Below are 13139 nucleotides of genomic sequence, written 5' to 3' on the forward strand. Positions count from 1 at the left end.
TCCTATAAAGTTGGAAACATACAAATCCTACAACTGAGTGGTTCCCATCCCAGGCACACCCTAGAGAACGCTGTGCGTTCATGCCCCAGTCAATATGTACAAGGTGGCTGCTGCAGCACAGTTTCAAGAACAAAATTTAAGAAACTTAAATGTCAACCACTAACAGATGGGATAAATGGTAGCCTAGTTCCACAGTGGAACACTATGTAGACATTAAAAGGAGTAAACTAGGTCTCTGTGCATGAACATGGCTATGTCTCAAAAAGTAAGGCTAAATGAAGAACTAGATGCTACAGAATGATACCGTGTGATAATATTCATGAAAAAAATAAAAGACATAAAATATGTATTTAAATATGTTAAAAAAGCAATAGATGGCCTGAAAGATAGCAATAAAATTTATGCTTGAGATTGCCTTTGGGGCGGTAAGAAGGGAAATTGTACTGAGAAAGTCCTCCAAAGACGACTTCAACTTTATCTATAAAATAAAATGAATCTGAAACAGAATGTAAAATGTTACGTTTCAATGCTAGGTGATGAGTACTGATGTGGTTATTATCAATCCCTGTACTTAAAATTTTTTTTCCAAATGTAAGAATTATTTTTTAAAAGAAAATAAATAAAGTAAAACATATGCCTTGATCCCATACAACTGCAGGAGGTTGACCATGAATTTGGCTTAGAGCTTTATTATTCCTTCTATTACTGTTTGTTTTGTTGTTGTTGTTTTGGTATCAGGTCAAGCCAAATGTCAACAGCTTATCTGCAAGTCATGAAGGTCTCTCATCTTTCAAGATGCCTTTCTCCCATTTCCAGAAATCTTACAGATTGCAGAGAAAACAGCTAGCAATGTCTCTCTATCCTTTCCTGTATAACCAGGCCAATTCTCCAACTCAAATTTAACAATTAAATGCACTTACTTCAGTTCTCAGTACTTGAAACGTATGCATATTTTCGCTGTCTTTGTAAGTTCCCAGAAAGCAGAACTGTATCTAAATCTCTTCAGATGGCACTTTAAATACCACATGCATACAAGTGCTTAAAAATACATTGCTTTGTTTTTCATGGTCGTACTAATTAGAAGAGAGGAAGTACTATGAAAGGGGCCCAGGTAGATGACAAAACCCTAAATACATGTTTTCCACTTCACAACAGAAAATAATTGGCAAATTTTCCCATAGAGATATATCGTTCACATGCGTCATTTGAAACATGATTGATATTTCTATGTGTCTCTCTTGATGGGGACTTGATGAAACCACCCAACTTACTTAGAAGTTAAACCATAAATTACATCTTCTTTACAGCTTAAAAATCGTATAACTTGGGTATGTGTTGTTTTTTCGCACATGCTGACTCTATACCAACTTGCTGACATAAACACACAAAGTAAGCAAAGACAATGACAACTGAAGTATAATAACATGCAGAAAAACTGGCTCATAGCTATATGGTTGGTCATAGCTTAAAGTATCAATTGTGTTCACAAAAGCAAAAACGTATTCATCGAGGACTATGAATTAGTCAGTCATTCTTAGGAGTTTAAGCAGCTCAAAAAGAAAACATTTTTTATATCATGCAGATCAAGTCAATACAGCTGTAAAGGTTAATGGAAGTTCCTTTCATTATATGATGGAATTGATCATGAATTGCCTTTGGTGTATTATTTCCCCAGAAGTCAAAAAAACCTTAAAGAAAAATATTTTTTACTGTAAATTCTATCATTTTTGTGGTGCGAAGAAACAAAATATCTAAATAAATGTCCTATGTATATTTTAAAAACCCCCTCTTCCACAGGTTGCCAGCAACCATTTTAAAGCTGTTAAGAAGTGTTCCGATTAATATTTTGAAGACTGAGAAACAAATGTTCATTCAAACGTAGAAAGAGGAATTTTTATCAGTATGAAAAAAATCAAACAATCTAACAAATAATAAACCAAGAAGTAAATTCTGTAAAGGGCCTTTTGGTATTCCATGAATTGCACTGACCCTGATATAATGTATTTTCCCTATAAGGACATCTTTTGATAGTCATTTGCTGCACAGCAGTCAATCAAAATGCTACCCCAGTACCTCTGGTTTTGCCATGCTCCTACTTAGTACAAGGCTTAACAACAGTCACAAACCCTGTCTTGTCCTTATCTACAGCATCTCTCCTAATCACAAGTACTTGTGCTTGTGCAGGTCAATAAAGTGGATTTTCCTCCATGTCCAAAAATCTTTTGAAGCTCAAATAAACGGAAGCAAGACTCCACCAGCACCTTTTGAATCTTTCCAACAACTGCCTATGAGAATTCCATGCCAAACACGAAGATCAGTCAAAGCTCACTCAGGCAATTAAGCATCCATTCACACATTTACAGCAACTGCAGATTTTATACCTTTTTTTTCTTCTCTTCTCTTTGTAACAATTCCTTCTTCTTCCACAGTTTCTCTTTCTCTTCTTCCTTTTCTCTTCTTCTGACAGAAATTTCCATTTCCAGTCTTGCTACCTCTTCCTGATGGGCTCGCCATTGAAGAACCTGAAATAAATAGAAATTCATTCCAGTGAATGTACACACTCAAGTGATTTCACAGATCACAATGAGAATAGGTTCTGTATCAAGCAGATGTCAAAGATTTTCCATGTACACATTAAAATTCTGCGTGCACATGACTGTGTGATATGTTTGTGATGTGTGCAACAGATGTATCTGTGTTAGGAGAAAAGCACTGAAAAGGAAAAAGTGTTGAAAGAAAAAAAAAACTTGAGAATCACCTTATTCAGAGATTCTTCACTTGGATTCCTCGAGTGAAATCCTAAAGGGACTGTGAACTGATTTCAAAGGATCTGTGAATTCTCACAAATACTGTGTAAAAGTTTTTGTGTTTTTGCACAGGCGTGTTTTTCTGGAACAACAGTTCCAGTTTCTGGTCAACAGTTTTCAAATTTTTCCCAATGATCCTAAGTTCCTAAAATCAGGGGTTTAAGAACCTCTGATATAGTTCATCCTGATTTTATAAAACGAGCCTGAATGAAGATAAAAAAAAAAATTAAAGACATTTAAAAGAACTTTCTGAGTACTGAGAGGTATTACTGGTAGAAGTATAATTGGTACAGCAGTCTAGAGGACACTGGGCAATAAGTAAATATGTATAACACTATGAAATATGCATAATATTTGACCCACAACCCCACTTTGGGGAAGTTATTCAAAGAAGATAATCAACTGGACAAGTGCACAAAAATGTACCCAAGGGAATCTTCACTGCCATGCTGCTTAAACAGAAAAAAATTGGAAGAGTCTAAACGTTTGGCAGCAGGAGATGACTTAAATTAATTATGGTACCTTCATACAATGACTGTCATCAAAAAGGATCTATATTTCCATATTCACCAACACAGAAAATGTTCACACTGTATTATTAGATGCAAAATAGCAGGTGTAAAACCACATTTATAGTATGATCTCATTAATATAAAATATCATCTGTGTACTGCACATAGAAAGCAATTTAGAAGGAGGCTTACTGAAACAATAACATTGTTTATCTCTGAATAGTATCATTTCACGGGATATAAAAAATTTATTTTTAAGAATTTTTGTGCCGATTGATATTTTTACAATAAATATGCATTATCTTTGTAAGCAGTTAAACCAATGAAACTAACAAAATAAAAACATATCTTTATATGTTCCATGTAGACATGTAGCTAACAAAGCACAGAGGAGAGAGACGGAGGGATATGAAGAATTCTTTTTAGAAAAGGACGAAACTAGCATTCTCAGTTTGATGCCTCATTGTCTTATATATTTGATATAAGCTTGACTCATTATAGTACTGTATAAAATGAAAACTGAATATTTAAAATATCCTTAAAATATGATGAATTGATTAGTTAAGTTCTTTTTGCACTTTTATTATTTAAACTTTGTTTTCTAAAATATTTATCAAAATAACCAAGGAAATTCAGACTCTCGGTTTTCAAACATAATTAGGCTTCCCCATCTGCTCCTTGTCTTGGCCATATTTACCTTCTTCTTTGGAATTCCATTCCTAGAATAAGATCATCTGTGCCTTCTGTCCCAATCTTCAGTTTCCAAACTGTTCCTTCCTGTAACCCATCTTCCATCTATAATACACTATATCAAAATCGTGTCCTATCAAGTGTTGCCAGTGATCGCCCTCCTGACTACCCAAAAGATAGTTCTCAGTCCCCCTTTCCTTAACCTCACGTTAGTTCTTAACCCTGTCGACCATCTCTTCACGTTTAAAACTCTTTCCTTCCTAGGCCATACACCGTTCTCTCCCGCTTCTCCACCTGCGGATACTACTCTCTTCCTCCAGCTTCCTGTGCCCACCCTATACCCCTAACCCAACTGTTATCCTTTCTCTTCAACCTCTCCTCTCTCTGTTCATTATTTGATGCGCTCGTCCTCTCGTATGAGTTAGCCTATCACTTCTGTTGGTCTGTCTCTAAAATGTACAGTATCAGCTCGGTATTTCTGTCTGCAACCCCATCCTAACAAATGCTTCAAGGTTTTGCTGTATGCATGTGCACTCAAAACACATTTCCAAAATTAAACTCAGCATCTTTAACTATGCCACAGCCTCACATCAAGCCCTGTATATCTGCCTCTTCTTTCAAGCATCCTGGTTTGGTCTAAGAAACTACAAGTATCTCTGTAGTTTACATTTTTTTGACTATGTACATCTATCAATATGACTAATTCTTTTTTTATTGAAGTATATCTGGTTTACAATGTTGTGTTGATTTCTGGTGTACAGCATAGTGATTCAGTTATATATATACATATATATATAGATTCCTTTTCATATTCTTTTTTATTATAGGCTATTATAAGGTATTGAACATAGCTCCCTGTGCCATACAAGGATTTATCGTATGTGAACTTTTTAATCACGGCCATTCTTATTGGTGTGAGGTGACACCTATTGTAGTTTTGCTTTGTGTTTCTCTGATAATTAGCAATATTGAGCATGTTTTCATGGGCCTATTGGCCATCTGTATGTCTTCATTGGAGAAATGTTTGTTTAGGTCTTCTGCCCATTTTTGGACTGGGTTTTTTTTTTGTTATTGAGTTGTAGGAGCTGTTCTGGAAATCAAGCTCTTGTCAGTTACATCATTTGCAAACATTTTCTCCATTCTGTAGACTGTCTTTTCATTTTATTTATAGTTTCTTTTGCTATGTAAAAGCTTGTAAGTTTAACTGGGTCCCATTTGTTTATTTTCGCTTTTATTTCTATTGCCTGGGTAGACTGCCTTAGGAGAACACTGCTACCATTTATATCATAGAATGTTTTGCCTATGTTCTCTTCCAGGAGGCTTAAGGTGTCTTGTTTTATGTTTAAGTCTTTATGTCATTTTGAGTTTATTTTTGTGTATGGTGTGAGGGAGTGTTCTAACTTCATTGATTTACACACAACTGTCCAGTTTTCCCAATACCGCTTGTCAAAGAGATTGTCTTTTCTCCATTGTATATTCTTGCCTCCTTTGTCAAAATTTAACTGACCATAGGTGAGTGGATTTATTTCTGGGCTCTCTATTCTGTTCCATTAATCCATATGTTTGTTTTTGTGCCAATACCATGCTGTTTTGATTACTGTAGCTCTGTAGTATTGTCTGAAGTCTGGGAGGGTTTTTCCACCAGTTTCATTCTTTTTCTTCAGTACTGCTTTGGCAATTCTTGGTCTTTTGCGATTTCATATAAATTTTACGATCATTTGTTGTAGTTCTGTGAAAAATATCCTGAGCAATTTGATAGGGGTCAGTCAATATGACTAATTCTTTAAATTTTACCTCTGACTTGGACAATCTTATATTTCTCAAGCTCAGATGAGCTTTTACTTAGGACAAATCAATTTCTAGACTACTGAATTTCCCTAGGCCACTTTGCTGTAATTCCCTAGACCACCCAAAGTCTATGTGCCAAATGTAGTTAGAACAATTCTAGAACACTCATGGGGTGATGTCAAGTGCTCTGAATAGGACCTAAAAATTTAGCTTTCTCACATCCAACCAATGCCCCACTTTAACCTACCTAGTGTGTAATCTCTAGGTAGGTTTTTCTCTTGTGACTTTTCTTGACCATTCTTGTTCTTAGCCTCATGTATGATCCAAACTATTCCCCCAACTGAAATCCCCTCAATTTCCCCCTATTTCATAAAATGCTTCTTGGCCCAGCACATGTCCCACATCTTCCATGAAACATTCTCCAACCCACATTCATCTCCCTTTTCTTATTTCACTTATCATATCATAACTGCTTTCTAGTCATTTTGAGCATAAAGTTTTTATTTAAAGCAGAGTCCATGATAATATATGTATTTTATCTTCCCCTTGTACTGTCTAGCACTGTGCTAGCACATCATAGGTACTTAATTAAAAGCTCCCATTTAATTTACCAAAATAAATATTTTTAATGAAACATAATAAATGAAAACAAAAAGATAGCATTAGAGTATACCATTTTGCAACACCTAATGATATAATGAGTCCTTGTTCATGGTCATCAGTTGCTACTAAAAACTTCATTTAACAGCTGATAGGAAATGTTATAATGGATAGATCAGGCTGGCAACAGTTGAAAACACTGAATAATCTTAAACATTGAGAAACAATATCTGTAGAAAACAAGCAGACATTTTGACCTCTTGATGTAAGTATACATCATTCCCATGAGCTATGTTTGCCAAAAAATAAAAAAGAATTGATGAAATCTCTAGACCTGTCTGTCAGGTTACAGAAAATTCAGTCAATGGAGAAACATATTCCAAGAACTCTATAGGAATACCATCAGCAAGACAAATCCGAAAAACTTTCAAGGATCTAACCTATTACAAGGAAAAAAGAAGAAAGGAGACATATGCATTAAAAGAGACTCAAGAAACATCAGCCAAATGCAGTATGTAGCAATATTTGGTTTTTGATTTGAATAAGCCAAATATTTTAAAAATCATGAAACAATTAGAGATATTTCAATATTGATTAGTTAGTTGATGCTATTAAAGAAATACTGTTAAAGTCTTTAGCTATGATCACAGTATGGTTATGCTTTTTTAAGAGTCCTTTTACTTTTAGAGGTACCGACTGAAATATATATGGAAAGATATGATGTTTGGATTTGCTACTGGGCATGTGCAATGGGCATGGGGAAGCAGGCAAGGGTATAGAAGAAACAAATTTGACTAACGCATTGATAATTGTTGAAGCTGAGTGATGATAGACTGTTGTATATGTTCAAATTTTTCCACACCAAAAATTCTGTAAAAACATAAAAATAAACCATAAAATATAGTGTACATCCAAAAAGACTTATATAATAAAATATTGTAGTCTCAAGATTCTCAGACAATGAGACTTGAGACGCACTGAACTAATAAAAAGAAAAATAGTATACATTCAGCCTTTTGGAGCACCATTTCTCAAAGTTACAATAGAAAGAAGTTTGGGGTTTGGAGTTACTCTTCTCATCTTTCGATTTAAGACTAATTTATGGGAATTATCATTGAATGACCTTTGCAAATCTGATGTCATATGATTTAAAGAAGCCATATATGAGCAAAGATCTATAATGGGAGAAGATTTTCTGTTTTCAAAGGCAAGGATAGCAAGAAAATAACCAGACCAATAAAACTAGGCTAACCCAGTTTATTCACCAATTTACCCAGTTTACTGTCCTAGTCATTTCCAAGTCTAAATGATGTTTCTCCTGTTCTCCAGAAAAGATAAGATTGTTATATGTTTTTAAACAGGGCACACACACCATAAATCATGAAACAAATCTAAGTTCGGCAACCAAAAGCCAATGGGTAATAGATGCTAAACTATACACACACACACACACACACACACACATATATGAGAAATGCTAGGACAAAAAATATTCTTGAGCAAGTCAGCATCAGCCTTTAGAAACTATGTTGCTTCCACTTCATATTGGAATCATGAAAATGGTCAGGAAACTTTAGAAGATTGCCTGGAATCAATGTCACAATATCATCTGTAATTGTATCTATACCTCAAAAAAGGTGAAAAGTGAAGGAGAGAAGGTTGCCGAAGCCAGCATTATAATCTAAGTAGCTAGACTTGTGAGATCTTGACAAAAAGACACAGGCTCCGCAGCAATCAGTATCCAGGCAGGAAGGTCCCGGCACTTTTTGGAATGCACAATGGACGCGTCAAAGACTGCTGGGAAAAGAGGGCCATTGAAAAAGTCTGTATCCAGTGGATTCCCACAGTGGCAGCCAAAGGATGTGGATGACTCCCATGTGGAGAGAATGACAAACGATTATGATATTTTCAAGATGCCCAAGAACAAGAAAGCTGGCAGGTGGGCAGAGAAATCAGTATTAGCACAATAGGCTAGAGTACAGAAGACTTCTGAGTGAACAGTGAGCAAAAGGAAGAATAGCCCAGAAGAACATTTTAGTGGCTTTATTTTAAAAGGTTTGGTAATTATGTAGCTTTAAACAGAGCATGTGAACATAACTGTGTAACAATAATAACCATGAAAGAACATTACTAGAGTGGCTGTCAGGAGTGCATTATAAGGAAAACATTATTCAGATTATTAACTACAGGACATTTTTCCAGTTCTTTAGTTAATACTTTGTTTAATATTCCTGCCAAAGGTACTGTCTTTGAATGAAATCTTAACCTAACAGAGAACAAATGAAGTTTAAAATATGTTCATCTGTTGCAAATAATAAATTAAGGATTTATACTGAAAATGGTTACTAGCATTGCATGTAACCATTGCTCTTTGCTCTTAATGTAAAAGTAAAATGGTTCAAGTGAAATTAAAAAAATACATATTATCAGAGTGAATAAAGCACTAGAAAACCAAAAAATGAAACCCATGAAAACTTCAAAGGCAATAATGGAAATTAAGATCAAGGTAACAATTTTACATCAAAGTTGAGAGGTTTGAAAATAATTGTAAGTAGTAATGCAGTATAAAGGGAATGAATATTGAACTTGGTCAGAACACCAGCTTTTTTGTCTTATCTCTTCCACTACATTGTTACTTAGAGCAATGGCTAACCTAGTTTTCTCACATGTTAAAGTGTACGACTGGATCAAGTGACTTCTATAGTTTCTTTAAGGTTTTTTTTTAGCTTAAGTAATCGATTTTATTACTGTCAATTTCATTACTAATTGTAAATGATACCCTATAAGTTCTAATACTCTGATCTATTTTATATTTTCCTTAGATAGAGAGACTGCAACACGGCATGCTCTGCAATTGTCTTCTGTGAGCAAAATGAATTGCAATGAGGAGCATCAGGATTTTATAGGCCTGTTAAATACTAATAGGCAATTAAACATTAACTGTGAATTCCATCAGCCATATTTACAGAAACATTATATCATGTGTGTTGTTTCATATAGAAAAAGTACCATCTGACCAGTGCCTGTAACTAACAATAATAAAACATTAAAAATGCATTTATGAAGGCTTGTTGTGCACCAGGCTTATGCTCTGTAAAGGCATTAAACACACTTCACCTGGCTGACTTCTGCTTATCTTACACAAGCCTAAGCTTAGACATCCTTTGCTCCAGGAAGCCTCCCCTAATTCACCATGTCCAGGTTGAGTGCCTATTCCCTGCTTTCCGAGTACCGTGTCTCTCTCTTCTATTACAGCACGCATTGACATCGAACCTTTTGGATTTGCCTGTACTTGGCTATAAACTTCTTAGGGGCAGGAACAAAATTTGTCTTATTCATAGGCTCTCTCCACTGCCTAGCATGGTGTGAGTAGGCTTCAAGAACTACTTGTTGGTAAATGCAGAGATAAAGCTCTGAAGCTATGCTTGGAAGTTAGATCTACAACGTTTCCCCATCTCCCCACTGGATTGGTCCTTAAAAAGAAAGGTACCCTCACCAGACACACATGCTACCATTTTCCGACTCCTCCATCAGGACTCGTGATCATTGCTTTCCCCGTCCAAACTATTTCCAGGATTCCTAAACTCCACCTCTGCTTGCCTGACAGGGAAAATATCTAGAAAATCTCATCAGGATTTCAACAACAAACTCATATTTCTAGCAATGTTAGAGGATGTGTGCAAAAAGGTGTCAAGCAAATCCCTTTCTGTCTTCTCCTTAAATGTTCCTATCAGCTCCTAAATTCAGTTCAGCTGAGTAAACTTCAAATTTCCATTTTATTAAATCTTTAACAGCCTGATAGTTCCATTAAATTCTTTCCAAATGTCCCACCATTTTTCAGTATTACCTAACTAAGCTTTTTTTTTTTATCTTATGTGTTCCATTTATGTTTAAACCTCACTCATGAAATACAGTACCTGTGATTTTGCATACGTTATTAAAGCCTTCTATTCTCTCCTTGGCATTTTTGCTTAGCAGAAAGATTTGTTTTTTCCTCTTGGTTTCACAATTGTCCTTTGGTTTCTTGGGTGACTTCCTAAGTGCATTTTTTTAATCACCTCTCTTTGATAAGTGCTTTCCATTTTCTGGACTTTTTTTATTAGTCTTTTTCAGAATATCAATGATTATGCACTATTATCTTGACTGTTTCATGTCTTTTTGAATAAAATCTTGCAAAGTTTCATCTAATTGGGTCTTCACCTTAGTGTAAAACAAGATTTGTAGAGGAAGAAACAAACTAAATGTTAATAAGCAGAAAACTATCAACAGATTTTTTTTTCCTAAAGGACAAAATTTATAAACCTATCAGTCTATTTTATTTATGAAGTTGACAAAGCCAAATTGTATAATAGTCAGAAAATGGGGCTAACAGCCAGGAAATCACTTGCCTGCTGGCTATGAGATCTAGGGAACTCATTTCCCATTTCTGGGCCTCCAATCCTCTTTGAAAAATGAAGAGGACTTAACCAGTTTTTCAAACAAAGGGTTACACTCATTAGTGGATAATGAAATAAATTTTTTGGATGGGAACTAGCATTTTTTATGGACGAAAACAACAGAAAATATCAGAGTACATCTCATGTCATTACAATAATGCTGTTTCAAGAAATTTTGTTTTCTGTGTGTGTATGCATGTGTGTGTGTGTGTGTGTGTGTGTGTGTGTGTATTCATTTGTGATATAAAATATAAAATACATGTCTCACTGTAGGTCACAGTGAAAGAAGCTTGAAAACCACAGCAGGAAGTTCTCTGTAATAGCTCCCAATGCTGAGATTCTATGGCTTTGTGATATAAAGACCAAAGCTATTGTGCTGCTGTCATTAAGCCACAATCCATATTCCTCCTGCAATCAACACAGAACCATGATGAGAGAACCCAGGTTTTGAAATCAGAAACCAGAGCTTGAGTCCTACCTCTGAGATGTACTCAAGGTATTCCCTGGGGTACACTGTTTAACCGCCTATAACTTAGGATTAATGTAAAATGGGTAACAATGTCGCATATCTTACAGGATTGCTGTGCAAATACCATCAATGTGCACAAACCAGAAACTCAGGACTCATCTGGACACTGCCTCTCCCTGACACTCCATATTTAACCCATTGCCATGTCCTGTAGACTACCCACATCCCCATCCTACTTCCACCACTCTTGGGGTGAAGTCTAAACTCCCAACCATGGACAACAGCACCTCCAGGACTCAGCCCTGCCTCTGTCTGCAGCACCAACTCATAACCCCGTGCCAATCACAGACTCACCCTCTGTGCTCCAGGAGCCCTGGCTATCTTACAGATCCCTAAACAAGCCACATTTCCTCAAGCCACATGGATGTTGTCCATGCTATTTCCTTTGCTTGGAATTCTCCTCCCCTCCTTTCTGCCTCCCTCATACACTCTTCCAATCAATACTTACTCAGTTCCAAATTTCAGCTCTAGTGTCTGTCAGGAAAGCCTTATATGAGGTAAACCCCACCCCAGTTGCATGCTCCCATAACATTGTTTACTTTGTGTTCAAGGTACTTATCATAGTTTGAAATTAGACATTCAGTCTTGTGATTACATGACCAGTGTCTGTTTCCCCACTAGACAGTGATCTCCATAGGGACAGGGACCATATCTAATTGGCTCACCACTGTATCTTCAGTGCCTTACACACCACCTGACACTTACAGATGCTCAATTAATATGTTTGAATGGGTGAATAAATGAGATAAGAAAGCATAAGTGCTACACAAACGTTTACTACATTCCTGGATTGCTGCGATTGCTTTCCAGTTGACTTTCTTGACTCCAGTGTCACTTTGATTCAACCCATTTGGTAGATATCTGTCTATTGGATTAGTTTTCACGTATTTTTGCTCTCCTGCAGATGATTCTAATAATAATGGCTTTGCATGGCCACCATTTCAAGTGGCTTTTATAGCTATTTACTTATCTGGACATCACCTTGTTCAAAGGAAGACTTAATCTTTTAAGGCATATGTGAACTTTACTCCACACATATGAACTTTTTCACACATATGAATTTCCTATTATTCTCCAGAGCAAACAGACCAGCCCTTCATCTTCCTCCTCCGCCTCTTCCTGTCCTCCCCACTGCTCTACATTCATGCTTATCTCTGTCCTAGGACTTTGCCTGGGAAGCCCTCACTCCTTTTCATCTGTCCTTCAAGGTCATGCAGGGACCCTTCCTAATGAATTCTTTCACCATTTGTCAATCCCACCTCTGGCCTGCATCCATGGACAGTGTCTAAAATAGATGCTATCCAGTCACTCTTTAACCTACCTTGCTTTATTTTCATTTCACTTATCACTATATTAAATTATATTATTACCCTAACAGTTCTCATCAGAGGGAAAATTTTTTTCTTTTTATTGTATCTATATGAAATGATGGAGGTTAACTAAACCTATTTTGTGGTAATCATTTCCAATATGTATAAATCAAACCATCATGCTGTACACCTTAAACTTATACAGTGATGTATGTTAATTATTTCTCAATAAAACAAAAAAATGTATATTTTTGATCAACTGATTTATTTTCTTATCAGAGTTTCTCACTAGACTTTAAACTCCATGATAGCAGGGACTTGGCCTCACTCACTGTTCTAACCCCACACCTGGAACAGGGCCTCACCCAAAGCAGGCATTCAATGACTATTTCTTGGGTGGATGAACAAGTATCTAAAACCCAGATTAGCAACTATATACCTGTTTAGTCTCTAAACCTTGGGTACAG

General features: G+C 36.0%; 1 protein-coding gene across 1 annotated transcript in view; it reads right to left on the reverse strand.

Annotated features, from left to right (window-relative positions):
- Positions 1–13139, reverse strand: part of CCDC148 (coiled-coil domain containing 148) — a 314087-nt gene that overhangs the window by 175501 nt on the left and 125447 nt on the right. Inside the window, exon 12 of the mRNA XM_064484812.1 lies at positions 2382–2522. Within this exon, the coding sequence (XP_064340882.1) occupies positions 2382–2522 (141 nt within the window). The remainder of the gene's footprint in view (positions 1–2381; positions 2523–13139) is intronic.

Source organism: Camelus dromedarius, chromosome 4 (assembly GCF_036321535.1).
Source record: "Camelus dromedarius isolate mCamDro1 chromosome 4, mCamDro1.pat, whole genome shotgun sequence".
NCBI lineage: Eukaryota > Metazoa > Chordata > Mammalia > Artiodactyla > Camelidae > Camelus > Camelus dromedarius.